This window comes from Silurus aristotelis, assembly GCF_946808225.1.
Source record: "Silurus aristotelis genome assembly, chromosome: 18".
Classification (NCBI taxonomy): domain Eukaryota; kingdom Metazoa; phylum Chordata; class Actinopteri; order Siluriformes; family Siluridae; genus Silurus; species Silurus aristotelis.
This window is the reverse complement of record NC_139591.1, coordinates 16682919-16697214: the sequence shown is the minus strand read 5'-3', so window position 1 is coordinate 16697214 and position 14296 is coordinate 16682919. Positions and strand designations below refer to the sequence as shown.

Sequence of the window (14296 nt, the reverse complement as noted above, 5' to 3'; positions counted from 1 at the left end):
AGCTTGCGAGGGTTAGGGACCAAGACCGGTCGCGAGTTCCGAATTTTCGCGACCTTTTGATACGCCCCTTCCAACCCAGTAAAAACCCAAAAACACTATACGAAATCGATTTAAATGAGTAAATAACACTATTTCACTCCATAACACTAAATTATTAGACAATTTGAATGAGATAAACCTTGATTAGAAATGTTAAAACTAGCGTTTTGAGCAGCTCGCGGTTGCTCACGAGCCGATCTGAATGAGAGTCGCCGGTCGGAATGAAGTCACGAGCATGCGAGGTCGCGAGCGCTGAGGCCGCGAGCTCCAAAGTTCCAGTGTATATACTATAATAACAGTTTGAGAAACATGTTCAAATTAATTAGGTTAATAAATAACAGGTTATTAAGATGACTGGGTATAAATAGTGTATCTTAGAGAAGCAGAGTCATTTTGGTTTCTTTGTGATCACCACATCCTCCAGTCTAAAGAGGAGAGGGACCATCTCAGTTTCTAAGTTTAGGTCATTAAGCACTGTGCACTGTAATCTTTCTCTGATTTGCAGAGCAAACGCCGGCATCCTCGAAGCAATAATTGCCCTTTGTAATTGTGCTTGAGCTCCGAGGTTCCACTTTTAATTGTAATTTTGATTTCTTTGTGATCACCACATCCTCCAGTCTAAAGAGGAGAGGGACCATCTCAGTTTCTAAGTTTAGGTCATTAAGCCGCATCTCTGATGGTATGGTATGGGAGTGCATAAGTACCAGTAAAATGGGCAGCTTGCACATTTGTAAAGGCTGATGAACGGTTATACAGTTAGTCCTCTACTTACGATTAAGCTACGTTATGACGCCCCCAGCGTAAGTCAAAAATATCGTAAGTCGAAGATGGTACTATGACTCTGAGTCTTTTACTGCTTCATGCTGATTTATAATCTTAATTTTCTGCTCTATACTGATGGCTTTTCTCTTTTTTTTTCACTAGCAGCAGGAGACATACTTGGGCGCTTGGAAGACATGCTTTTATCACTAAAATTAATGTTTGAAACCATTTGAAAAAGAAAAAATACACACTGAGACAACTTTACTCCGTCGAGTGCTCGCGAAAGTGGAGCATCTTACAGGACGAGAGATACACTCATCTCAGCTGCACGTCCAACGTATCGTACATCGTACGCTGCTGCCTGTTGAGTGAAATTTTAAATATTTGTACAATTTTGTCATATCATAATCGTAAGATAGAAAAATCGTAAGTCGAACCATCGTAACTTAGGGACCATCTGTACAGGTTTTAGAGCAACATATGCTTCCATCCAGAAAACGTGTTTTTCAGGTAAGGCCTTGCATATTTGAGCAAGACAATGCTAACTGCATACTGCATCTATTACAGTTACATTACTTAGTAGTAGAAGAGTCCGAGTGCTGAACTGGCCTGCCTGCAGACCTTCCACCATCTGAAAACATTTTGTGCATCAAGAAATTAAAAACACAACAAAGAATACCCAGAACTGTTGAGCAGCTAGAATCCTGTATCAGACACAAATGGAACAACATTCCTCCCCCAAAACTTCAGCAACTGGTCTCCTTATTTCTCCTTATTACTTCTTTCTAAGTCATGGAGCTACACAGTGGTAAACATGACTCTGTCCAAACTATTTTTAAACCTGTTAGAGCCATCAAATTAAAAATAACCCTATTTTTACCTAAAATAAATGATATATATTCTCTGTTTAAACATTTTATATGTTTATTATTATTATTATTATTATTATTTGTATTTTATTTCATTTAATTAATTTTTTTTTTTCAATAGAGTATAGATTTAAGAGATTTGCAAATCATTGCATCTAACTTTTTTTTTTGTTTGGGATTTAGGCTTGTAGTTAATATTGTAATATCCTCAAAAACTTTTTTTTTACTCTCTCACTTATTTTTTTTAAAAAAGCTGCTTGTTATGTTACCCCAGACCTGAAAAGTAAAAAAATTTAAAACTTTCCAGTGTTGGAAACTTAAAGGAGCAGCTTTACTTTGAACATACATCAATCAGATCCACAAAAACTCACCATCTTTGCTAAATTTTGATCTGTTTTTATAAAGATGCGAATTTCGGCCATACCCAGTAAACATCTGCAAACACCTGTGCCTGACCGTTTACTATAGAAATGATCTTTATGATCATTTATATCTACATGATCATCTATATGATCTATATATTTAACCTGTGTAGAGCATATTCCTTATGCACAATTACAGTATATCACAGATGAAGGGTGTCTGAGAATTGATGATTTAAATTTCATTGCTCATCATTTTACGCTTTTACTCATATTGATTCCAGACTTTTCGGATACAATTTCTTACTCCATACATCTGTAAAAAAGGATGGGATTAGCATTTTTTTTTTCTTTTACGTGTGTGTCTATGTCTTTGTGTGTGTGTGTGTGTGTGTGTGTGTGTGTGTGTGTTACTTGGATTAAATGGACTGGATATATATATATATATATATATATATATATATATATATATATATATATATATATATATATATATATATATATATATATATATATATATATATATATATATATATATATATATATATATAAAAACTGTTAATGTCCCCTGGTGGTCTAGTGGTTAAGATGCAGCGCTCCCACCGCTGTGACTCGGGTTCGATTCCCGGTCAGGGAACCATCCCCAGCCACTCTTAGTGCCTGTCCCAAGCCCGGATAAATTGGGGAGGGTTGCGTTAGGAAGGGCATCCAGCGTAAAACATGTACCAAATCAAACGTGCGGAGGATCCGCTGTGGCGACCCCTAACGGGAGAAGGCGAAAAGAAAGTTTTATTTATATATATTAACTGTTGTTTTGCCATGGTTTGAGTTTTGAATTGTACACAGCTGTTTACAAACCGAATCTGATTAGAACCAGTCTATATTTATAAACCGGAATAAAAATCGTCAAAGGGTTTGGGGGGAGAATTTGTTTAATTTTTGTTCTTTTTTTTCCTGTTTATAACCAACAGGGGGCGTGGTTTCCCAAATACTCCTTGTGGGAAGGCGGGGAATGGATTTTATGACGTCAAACATTCTTGCCACGCCCATTTTGCTGCCCGTTAGAGGGCGGGGCCGGGACAGGAGGCTGAGCCTGATCCCCACGTGTGATGATTTCTGCCTCCCGCTTCGGTAATATTCCTCCTGCGCTTCTGTTTGCGCTTCGTCCTTCTCTCTCTCTTTCTCTCTCTCTCTCTCTCTCTCTCTCTCTCTCTCTCTCTCTCTCTCTCTCTCTCTCTCTCTTTCAATCTCGCCCCCCGATCTGTATGCATGTGTGTGTATGTGAGACAGAGTGAGTGCGCGCTCGCGCGTGTGTGCATGTCTGTGTGTATGTGTGTGTGAGTGTGTGTATGAGAGAGAGAGAGAGAGTGTGTGAGTGAGTGTGTGTCTGGTAGTTTTACTGCCCTGTAGTTTTTTTTCTAAGACAGCGCTATGGATGGAGACGGGAGTCAAGCCACGTCCGGAAGCCCGAGCGACACACAGCATGACCCGGGGTAAGATGATCGCTCACCGCTCCCGGGACTGGGCTGGTTCTTTCTTTCTTTCCTTCTTTTTTATAATGAAATGAAAGCAAAGAGACAGGCTTTAGAGCGCCGACAGCGTCCCCGTTAGTCCTTCCGGATACACACACACACACACACACACACACACGTCCCCGCGCGCGGCGGTATTGTTTGCTTACTTGCTTTCGATACATTTTGTGGACATGTTTGGCACCGGGATGCAACTTGTGTGTGTTATTTTGTTTCCTTAAAAGAAATAATGTTATTGTTTTATTCCTAAGTGAACCGTACACGTCTAGAAACATGGCCGATCTCTCACCTGGAACTGGAACTCACTTCTTTCTCTCTTTCTCTTTTTCTTCTTCTGTCTATTCTTGCAGCAAAATGTTTATCGGTGGCCTGAGCTGGCAGACCTCACCAGGTAAAAGCATGACCTTTTATCTTTATCTCTAGAAAACCTAGTGTTCCGATATGACAGCAGATTATATATTATAGAGAGCAAAAAAAATTCTTTCTTTTTTTTTTTTTTTGGTCCCGGTTTATATCCCGGAGTCCTCTATTCGACCCCTGCGCGCGCAGTGCTGGAATAAAATGACTGACCCGCTTATCATCTTTCTCCTGTTTTCCTGTCTTTTCTCTCTGTTTTCTCTCTCTGCTCGTTCTCAGACAGCCTTAGAGACTATTTCAGCAAATTTGGAGAGATCAGAGAATGCATGGTGATGCGAGACCCCACAACCAAACGCTCAAGGTAAACCCAGGAACCATCATCATCATCATTATTATCATCATCATAATTTATTTATGTTTGAAAATAAAGCCGTTTCTTCATGTGCACGAGGAAGGACTTAACCCTGCATTGGAGGGATTATCAGTCCTGGAGAACAGCTCAGTGCAAACCCCTGCTGCTGCTGCTGCATCTGCTGCTGCTGCTTTAATGCAATCTGACATTGACTTTCAACCTAACGTCGTATTGGTGTGTGTGTGTGCGTAAGCGTGTGCAGTGCATGTGCGCCGTCCTCCTTTCTGCACATCCAACACGCCACAGCTGAGCTCCAAAAACAGTGTATTTACTCTTTCCCGCAAGGGTTGCCAGGTTTCTTGCAGCACGGAAGGTGCAAGGCGCATCGAAAACCTCAGGTGGAAATTGAACACCAGACACCTGGTGTTTTCAAAACGAAGGGATAAAATACGATTCAATGAGATCGAGTGCTATGCACGATGTACGGGAAATAATTTTCTCATTGTTTCCCAACACCGAGAAGGTTAAAGGTGACCTGAAATTGGAAATTGGTCCAATGAATCAAAATGTAAATGCATTCTTATAACTTGAAAAAAAAAAATCAAGTACAAATATATTATTTTAAATTCTACTTTATGAATAGAGGAAAAAGGATAATTTTTTTTGCCTTTTAAAGCTAACGTCAACTCTGGGGTGAAACGATCATTTTTCCAGTCTTGTTTAATGCTTTTTTTTTTACGGAGCCAGAGCATCTCTGGAAATTATTTGTCAGTCATTTTTATTTTATTCTGCACATTGCATCTGGTATCTGCAATGTCTTTCTTGGCTGCAGTGATTTCTCTGTATTAACGCACCCGGTCACTACATGACGAGTCGGACTGTGCCAGATTAAGTGGGAGTTAGTTCCAAACCTGGCAACCCCGGAGTCCTGCCTCGTGTTTCACTGGCAGTCAGAGAGCTGGTTGTGCAAAAGCTGCTGCTCTAATGCAGTCTGACATTGATTTGGGGACTTTACAGCATGTGTGTGTGTGTGTGTGTGTGTTTGTTTATGTGTGTATGGTGTCCTCCTTTTTGCACATGCGACACACACCGAGCAGCTTAAGCAGAGCAGAGCATTGATAGCTGCTATATTTAAATCATCCTGACCTGCTGCGTGTAGCACACCCATTAAGGGGAGAGAAAAAAAGCTGCCATGCAAAAGCTGCTGTGTAATGCAGGCTGACGTGTGTGCGCGTGAATGTGTGTGTGTGTGTGTGTGTGTGTGTGTATACACACTCTAGGTTTATGTTGTCACAATTTCACAGTTAGTCACAGTGTGTCATCTGCCCATTACCTCACCACTGACTTTTTCCCCCACAAAATAAAAAATGAATTGTTTCTTAAAAAATTCCCTTCCCTGGTGGTTCTCATCCTCCCCACCTTGTTTGTAGATCCACACCGGCACCCTCGTTAGATATTTATACGATTTGTGCATTTCCTTACATTAAAATTCTCTTTCAGCTCATAACAACAGCGTGATAAATACAGACAGCGCTAGAGATTCCTCGGAAATTCGTTCTCATTAACTCTCTTTTAACTACTGGTTTGTGTTGTTTTTAAACATGGCCTTAATACTGTGAAACTGTGATATTTTTTCTGCTTTAAAAAAAAAAATTTTTTTAAGACTAGGTCACCTTACTGTTTTAATTCAAAATGGTAGCACCCCCGCTGTTCTTTTCTCACATGTAAAACACACAAGAGAATATTCCTTGAGGCAAATATATTGCTCCTGCTCCCCAGGATAAATGATGCAATGATGAAATGTGTATCTTCTCCCCCCCCCCCCCCCTCCCCCTTTTCACTCTCTCATTATGTGCTGTGTCTCTCCGTTTTTCTCCCACAGAGGCTTCGGGTTCGTTACGTTCGCTGACGCGGCCAGTGTAGATAAAGTCCTAGCTCAGCCGCACCACGAATTAGACTCAAAGACGGTAGGTTGGCTTTCTTCTTCCTCATGTGCACACACGTACGAGTCGTTTTGTCTGTGTTGACGTCTCGCATGCATGCATGGATCATCTTTGTTTATAAGGAATAACATCTTCAATGCTTATGATGTTTAATCGCCGTTCCGTGTATAACGGCAGATCTGTCATACACTAGAAACGACTACGAGTCGCTCAAAGTGACGCTTCAGTGAGCAAGAAGATCTCAATACAGCCGTTCAGTATTCCTCCTGTCATCTTTTCCTTTATTTCTTTTTGCCCTCGACAGGGTGGGAGGGATAAGGAGCAAGGAAAGAAAAAAGGGGAGGGGCGATTAAAGAAACTAGAAAAACCCAGGTCCCGATTGGCTAGCTAGAGTCTGCATATGAACACCTTAGTCTTGTCAGAACTTTTTCTCGTGCCGTCTAGACCAGGTTTTTTTTTTCCCGAGGCGCGAACCGTGTCCTTGTGGAGCCGAGCTCCAAACGCGCCGTTCATTGTCTTTCTTGTCGTTCTTCATCTCGTTATAGACATTGTGATAAAGAACACTGACACACGCCTTCCCTTTTTACACCAAGTAGTTTATTGCCTGTTGTTCTTGGGGTTGTTATTTGCTCTTTCTGTCTGTGTGTTTGGAAGAATGCTAGTCGCTTTATTTCCTTCACCTGGCTGCTTTGTTTTCTTGGTATTTATTAAATACTCTCAGTCAAATAAAACAATGTTCTTCAGTGCTACTTAAAATGCACATATACGAACGTTCAGTGGTTCTTAAAATCCTAGTGTGTGTTATTTTGTTTGTTTAGGTGAATGATCAGGCTACATTTTCTACATTTTGTGCACATATAAAAGAAGAGCATGAGATTTCCACAACAAAACAGCATATTTAAAGCGATTACTTGACTCTAAGACCTGACTGGACGCTGACCTTTCGGTTTTCAATTTTCTTATTTCAGAGGGAAAAAAATCCTGCCCTTTTTATTGTTTTGTAAAAAAAACAAAAAAAAAACAAAAAGCAAAGCGTGTTTTGTTTTTTTAGTCTTCCCAATCATCCTCTTGTAATCATTGTCAAACCTAATCATGGTACAGAAGCTGTCTATCAGATGAGAAGATTTCATTGGATTTTTAACACTCTTAACAGCTGACATACACATAATAAGAGCGTCCAGCGTGTTTCACGGTGAGGGCGCCAATTCTTTTGAACTCAAAAAATCTGAGATGAAATAAAAACGCGGGCGTTAGGGTGCCTGAGCTCCATGCTTTCTGCACGCTGCGTTATCCATGCCGGTTTAAAAGCTCTGAAATGCCAGATGTGGCGAAGCGCTGGAGGACCTCCGGGGCGGTTAACGGAGGATGAATAACGGCGGCGCTGATTTATGAAGGGTAACAATACGTACAGCCGTGTGAGGATAAGGAGATAAGAACGTGTTGAGTGGTTGAATCTATAGTTCTGGAGAGAATTATTTGATAATGTCAACTCCTGCTGTCGCATTGTGTGTAGCTCGGACGAAAACAATAAAAAAATATATATATTATTAGTTGTTATTCATTTTGTCAGGCTGTGTGAGAGAAAACAAATTCCTGTAACACAATCGGACTAAAAAAGGTTTCAATTTTAAAAAACAACAATTGGTTGTTTAAATTCTTTTCCTTTTAAACATTTCTTTTGCAAGAATTCAGACTTATCTAATACACTGCCTGTCAAATTTTTTTTTTTACCTCCCAACCCACACATCCTCTGACATACATGAAGCAAAACAACTGCATAATTTACATACATGGTGCACGTGTGGCATCATGAGGACCAAAAAGCTATTTGCCCTCTTCCACATACTCGCAGACAAACATTATTGGCTTGTGTCATAAGATATCCGTCCCTCCCAGAAAGCCACACTCACGCTGGGGCAAAGAAATCTGTGATTTTCAGACCACAGGGTGAACAATTTTTTGCTGTGAATGTTTGGAAAAACAAATCTATAGTGACGGCTTATTCTAAAATGTACAGGAGCTTGTGCAGTAGAATGGCGTGTATAATTTACGACTAACAAAAAATCAGAAAATGTCGAGAAATTTTTTTATTGCCACCAAAATAAGCTGTGTGTGTGTGTTTTTTTTAAAATTATTATTATTATTATTATTATTATTTTTTTTATTAACATCAAGACAGAGAAAAAGGGAGACTGATAGAGGAGCTGCGGTTATAACTTGTTTCATGGATGTTTCACAAAAAAAACAAAAAACAAACAAACAAAGAAACTGTAGCTATAAGCGGATAAAAAGTAAATTACTGTAGAAAAAGAGGAATCAAACACTCCAGCACTTTTGCTGACCGTTTTGAATACGATGGCACGCCCCATATGTGTTTGACTTTGTAAACAAATGCAATTCGACACATGAAATCTGACTTTCTGTTTTGAGATCAGGTCACCCATTTATTTTCCCTAAAAGAAGAGGAATCGAAATAGATTTCCTTGCAGCATCCTCTCAGAAAGGTTCGAATAAATAGCGCTGAAAGTTTGTGGCAGTTTTCCAAGCAAGCATAAGAGTCGGGTGCGTTTTAACCAATTTCTAACACACACACACACACACACACGTGTGAGTTGGATTAAGAATGACACAAAATATACAGAGACAGAAAAGTCTAACAAACGTGCAAATCTCTGCAGAATTTCAGCCGGAGATGATTAAGTAACAGCTGTACTAAAAATAAAATGTTTGCACAGCAATAAATAGACAGAGTGTCGAGTGTGATCCTGAGCCCAACATATATACACACACACACACACACACACAAACACACTGTGTGTATTCCTATAACACCAATTGCTGAAAGTTTAACGTCTGTATAGTTCAGAGTTTGGCTGGTTGATGAGAGGATGATTTTTGTGATTAAGTTTTTTATATGAATTTGATGAAGTTTAGGTACGCAGACTCTTTCTGACTCTGTATTCAAATCTAAGATTGGGACCAAAAAAAGACAAATATTTTGGGTGACATTTAAAAATTTTTTTTAAATGATTCTTGAAGAGCGAATTGTATGATGCAAGATGTGTATCACAATGTATCTTGGTTTGTTGACCAGGAAAAACTACTGGAGAAAAAAAAAAACCAGTTTACTTTGTAATTGTAAATTATATATACAGAAGTTTTGGACACCTGACTGTAAGATTCATATGCATTTTCCAAACATCTCATTTCACGTTTGCTGCTATAATAAGCTTCAATTTTTGGGAAGATGTTCCACTGGATTTTGGAGTGTGATTGTGCAGATTTGTGCTCATTTTCAGCCTCTCGAGTGTTTGTAAAGTCAGGTACTGATGTAGGCTGAGAAGGCCTGGGGTGCTATTGATGTTCCAATTCCCTCCCAAAGGTGTTCAGTAGGGTTGAGGTCAGAACTCTATAGCAGGCCACTCAAGGTCTTCCACTCCAAACCATGTAAAGCATATCCTCATGGAGCCGACTTTGCACACAGGAGCGTAGTCATGAATGGAAAATGAAACGCTAGTGCATCTAAAGACATTCTATAAAACTGCATGTGGTAACATTTTGGTGAAGAACCACATGTTTGGAAATGTCATGTGTCCCTGTACTTTCGTCCATATAATATATTGTGATAATCTCACAATACACACAGTGCATATATCGATATTTTATTGTATGTTGTCATTTTGTTGTCATGACTCTCCTATGAGCCTCACTTGTTTTCATTTCAACAAACGAATTAATGCATGTATTATGCATTAGTTAACCATTAATAAGTATTAGAATTAGTTATGTATACATTTCTTGAAACCCTTTTTTTTCCCCTTTTTTTCCTTTAATAGCTTATATTAGAAATAAATCGTTAACAAGATATCAAAATACATCAAACCCTGAGGTTTTTGTTAATTTCACAAAAACATAAACTTATAATCAGAAACGTCTTTATTTCTCTTTTAATTTTATAATTGAATTAACTAGTTTTTTATCTCTGTGCATGTTACTGCATTAAATTAAGCACTTTGTTATTAAAATTTTTTATGCAACAACAAAAAAATTAGCAAGCATTCAACTACATTTTTTTTACATTCGATTTTTTTTGGTTGTGGAAAAAAACCTGACAGGTATAAGCTCACTGTTTCTAGAAACAACACACTGTTTACTCTTATTTAGAACGAGCTGTTTTGTGATACTGTCGGTATTGTAATATTTTTCTTTACCTTCGAGTGCAAACTGAGCATCGTATAAAGCTTCGTCAGCAAACACACCTCTCGACTTGTATTTACCTATACACACTGCGTAAGCTCACCAAAGTTTCAACCTCAGCTCTGTATGGAAATCACGTGACTCCTCGAACCTGCGTTTCGTTTTTCTCCCACTTAAGAATGCCGTGTCCATCTCGAATGTCAGGTGTGTTTGGTTAGAAGTGCGCTTTTTGCTTTCTGTATCGCAGAAAAGAAAATGAAGGGGAAATTGCTACGAAGATGTGGGGTTCGCATTTCATTTTGTCTCCAAGGCTAACAGGAAGCAAAGTCTCTCTAACACACACACACACGCATGCACACGTGCACGCACGCACATGCAAACACAGCAGAGGAGGTTTGGTTAGATATCTGCCAGGATTTGGCTACATTATCAAGACAAGAGAAGTGAAGAAAAGAGTGCAGGCAGGGTGGAGTGGGTGGAGAAGAGTGGCAGGAGTAATTTGTGATAGAAGAGTATCTGCAAAAGTGAAAGGGAAAGTTTATAGGACTGTGGTGAGACCTGTGATGTTGTATGGATTAGAGACAGTGGCTTTGAGTAAAAGACAGGAGGTGGAGCTGGAGGTAGCAGAGCTAAAGATGTTGAGGTTTTCGTTGGGAGTGATGAGGATGGACAGGATTAGAAATGAGTTTATTAGAGGGATAGGGCATGTAGGACGTTTTGGGGACAAAGTGAGGGAGGCGAGATTGAGATGGTTTGGACATGTGCAGAGGAGGGACATGGGGTATATGGGTAGAAGAATGCTTAGGATGAAGCCACCAGGAAGGAGGAAAAGAGGAAGATGAAGGAGGAGGTTTATGGATGTGTTGAGGGAAGACATGCAGATGTCGAGGACAGAGTAGTATGGAGACCGATGGTCTGCTGTGGCGACCCCTAATGGGAGCAGCTGAAAGAAGAAGAATCAAGACAAGACTGCTGTTACTTATTCTTTGTAAGCTTTTCTACATCTCAGTGATCACGATGTTGTCGCTTCTACTCAGATTCCTTCCAACTTGTGAGTGAGAATATGGCTAACAAATCACAGCTCATTCACCCTGTCTGATTTAATTCCCTCAATCTTATAGTAACCATTTAAAAATGTGTGCAGTGTCTCTACATTATGTGCATAATAAAAAAAAAAAAGCAAAGTTAATTACATGGTATTTGAGATAAATGGATGAGCTGCAATGTTGAATTAGCGAACATTTACAGCATTTGGCAGACGCGCTTATCCAGAGTGACTAGCATTTGATCTCATATCTCATCTCTTCATATAACTGAGCAACTATGGGGTTGAGGGCTTTCGCTCAGGGGTACAGGAGTAGCTGCGTGGTGTGGCTGACATTTTAACTCATGACCTTGGGATCCAAAAAGTCCGGATGATACCCACACATAGATAACCACTATGATACCAGCATTTGTAATGTAATGGCCTGTGAACTCATGTCTGTGTTTGTTTGTGTAGTATATATATATATATATATATATATATATATATATATATATCAGCAATTTGCAATATATATATATTTTTTTTTTCAATACTTTTCTATCCATTCATAAATGCATTTTATGTTGTGGAACGCCCACGAATTCTGTTCGTTCCTGTTCTTACTTATGTTATAGCAGCGGGTTATAACAACAGTAGTTCCTTCACCAGCCTCTGGGGTTTTTCTTTCTCTGAAAGTTAATCATCAAAAAACTGTAGCTTGTCAAGATTCTCAGAAAGCGGAAGGCGAAAACACGGCCTTGTGCCAGAAACTATTGCCAAAAAGGTTTAGCTTTGTGTGTTTACAAAGCAACACTCCCTCCATGGACGTTAAGTAAATGTCTCCTCACGGAAATCTTCAGCATATCAGTGATTACAGACAGATTTTAAAGTCTGTCTACAGTATATTGCTTTAGGAGTTCCTGTAAAAGTAGTGATCGTATTAGGGTTATAAACCTTGCTGAAACAACTGCTGATGGTCTCACAGCAGAAACACATCACTTCACTGCGAGTAGCAATTAGCACGATTTTTTTGCTGGACACACATGAAGAGGTTTACAAAATGACCGGAAGTGAAGGACGAAACATTTAGCACTTTTTGACGTTTCTTTCAAACCGCATGATTCAGGAGTAGGTTTTGAGTAACCCTTGAGTCGACAGCTCGGCCCAATTAGCTTGAGCACTCAAAACTGTATGCTAGAACCCGAGCGAGCACGAGATCATCTCCGGAAAGAGAGCAGCAGCTTAGGGCCGGCCTGATCCGCCCATGGGAAGGGGAGCGCACTGATTTCCTGCTGCAGGTTTTGTGTGATGTGGTTTTCCCTCGAGCTGTGGAGCTGAATAGCCGGAACTGAAGAGAAAATAAATGCAGTGAACTTCTTTAGATGCTCTGTTGACACTAAATGGCCCTGGATTTGGCTCTGAGTGGCCCGGATATCTCGTTTGCACACACAGTTTCTGGATTTGGTTGTTTAGTTGCCTTATTCTTGTAGGGACAAGTTGTAGACCAGTCAAAGCAGTCAATCTTAGCATTCAATGTTGTGATTGAATTTAAGTTTGTATTGCAGCATATTAATCCACAAATCATTTTTATGTGAAGGCTCTTCATGTTTTTTTTGTTTTTTGTTTTTTTACTTTTACCGTTGGTCCAGTACTTTCTTTTCCTTTTTCTATGGGAGTTTGCAAAATTTTAAAACTACAGCCTACTTTATTTCCAATATATTTAAAAGCCGTTTATGCAAAACCATCTCTTGATTGACCCAAAGATTTGGCAGTGCAACAGTGCTTCGTCTTTTATACGTCTTTATTTCCTCATTCATGCCGCGTTGTCTTTCATTTAGTATTTCGATTTTCACACTCTTGCACTACACAGTGCGTACCACCACTGCAGGGAACTGTCATTTTTGTACTAGATTGTGGTCAGACTGCGAGTTAAAACTGAACTCTTTGCTCTTATCTTTAACTGGTTGACATTATATATTTTATGCTACCATAATGGTGAAGAGTTGCATAGATTAGAACATGACTATGTATGGTTTTATGTTAACATTCATAAATTAGAATCAGACAGGGTTTTATTGCCAAATGTGCGCTCTCACACACATCATTTGTTTTGGTGACTGAAGCTTCTAGGAACAACAGTATTTTACTGTAAATTAATAAGAAAGACGTGTACACAATGTGCAGTCAGAATGACGTAGGCAGAATGTGCAGATCTTATATACAGATATGTGCAAGTGGGAAGAAGTGCATAGATATTGTGGCAGTGTGTGCATACTGTATAGTGCACATGTTTACATATTGTACTTGAATGTGTTTACATATATTGCACATGAGTTGGTGAATGGTGTGAGTTGAGATGAATTGATATGGGGAGAGTTCTTGTGTCTTGGATTCTGGATGCTCATCTCCTCACTCTGGCAGTGTACGTTTCATTAAGAGCGGGCAGAGGAGGACCAGTAATCTTCTCAGCATTCCTGACTCCCCTTTGTAGTCTTCTAATGTCTGATATGGTGGTTGAACCCAACCCAGACAGTAATCGATGTAAACAGGAGAGACTGCTGGGCCGTCCTCGTGATTGAGCCACTGTGGTGAAGGGTGGAGTTGCAGGGCGAGTGCTCAGTAGTCCACTATCATCGCCAGTGTTTTGAGCATGTTCAGTTTTAGGCTGCTTTGACTGCACCAGACATTCAGCTGTTTAACCTCCTGCTCGTACGGAGATTCATCACCATTGACGCCAATGACTGTGGTGTCATCTGTAACTTCAGGAGTTTGACAGAGGGGTCATTGGTTATGCAGTGTTTGGTGTGCAGGGAGATGAGCAGTGGAGCAGAACATCCCTGAGGAACACCAATGTTT

General features: G+C 39.7%; 1 protein-coding gene across 7 annotated transcripts in view; it reads left to right on the top strand.

Annotated features, from left to right (window-relative positions):
* The first annotated feature begins 3093 nt into the window (after window positions 1-3093).
* Window positions 3094-14296, top strand: part of msi2a (musashi RNA-binding protein 2a) — a 258690-nt gene continuing 247487 nt past the window's right edge. For 3 of the 7 annotated variants that reach the window (XM_083568556.1, XM_083568559.1, XM_083568555.1), the window contains exons 1-5: window positions 3096-3163; window positions 3456-3525; window positions 3915-3955; window positions 4201-4282; window positions 6156-6240. In XM_083568556.1, coding sequence (XP_083424682.1) covers window positions 3142-3163; window positions 3456-3525; window positions 3915-3955; window positions 4201-4282; window positions 6156-6240 — 300 coding nt within the window. In that variant the 5' untranslated portion in view covers window positions 3096-3141. The other 4 variants (XM_083568557.1, XM_083568554.1, XM_083568560.1 and 1 more) reach the window with 3 other exon arrangements.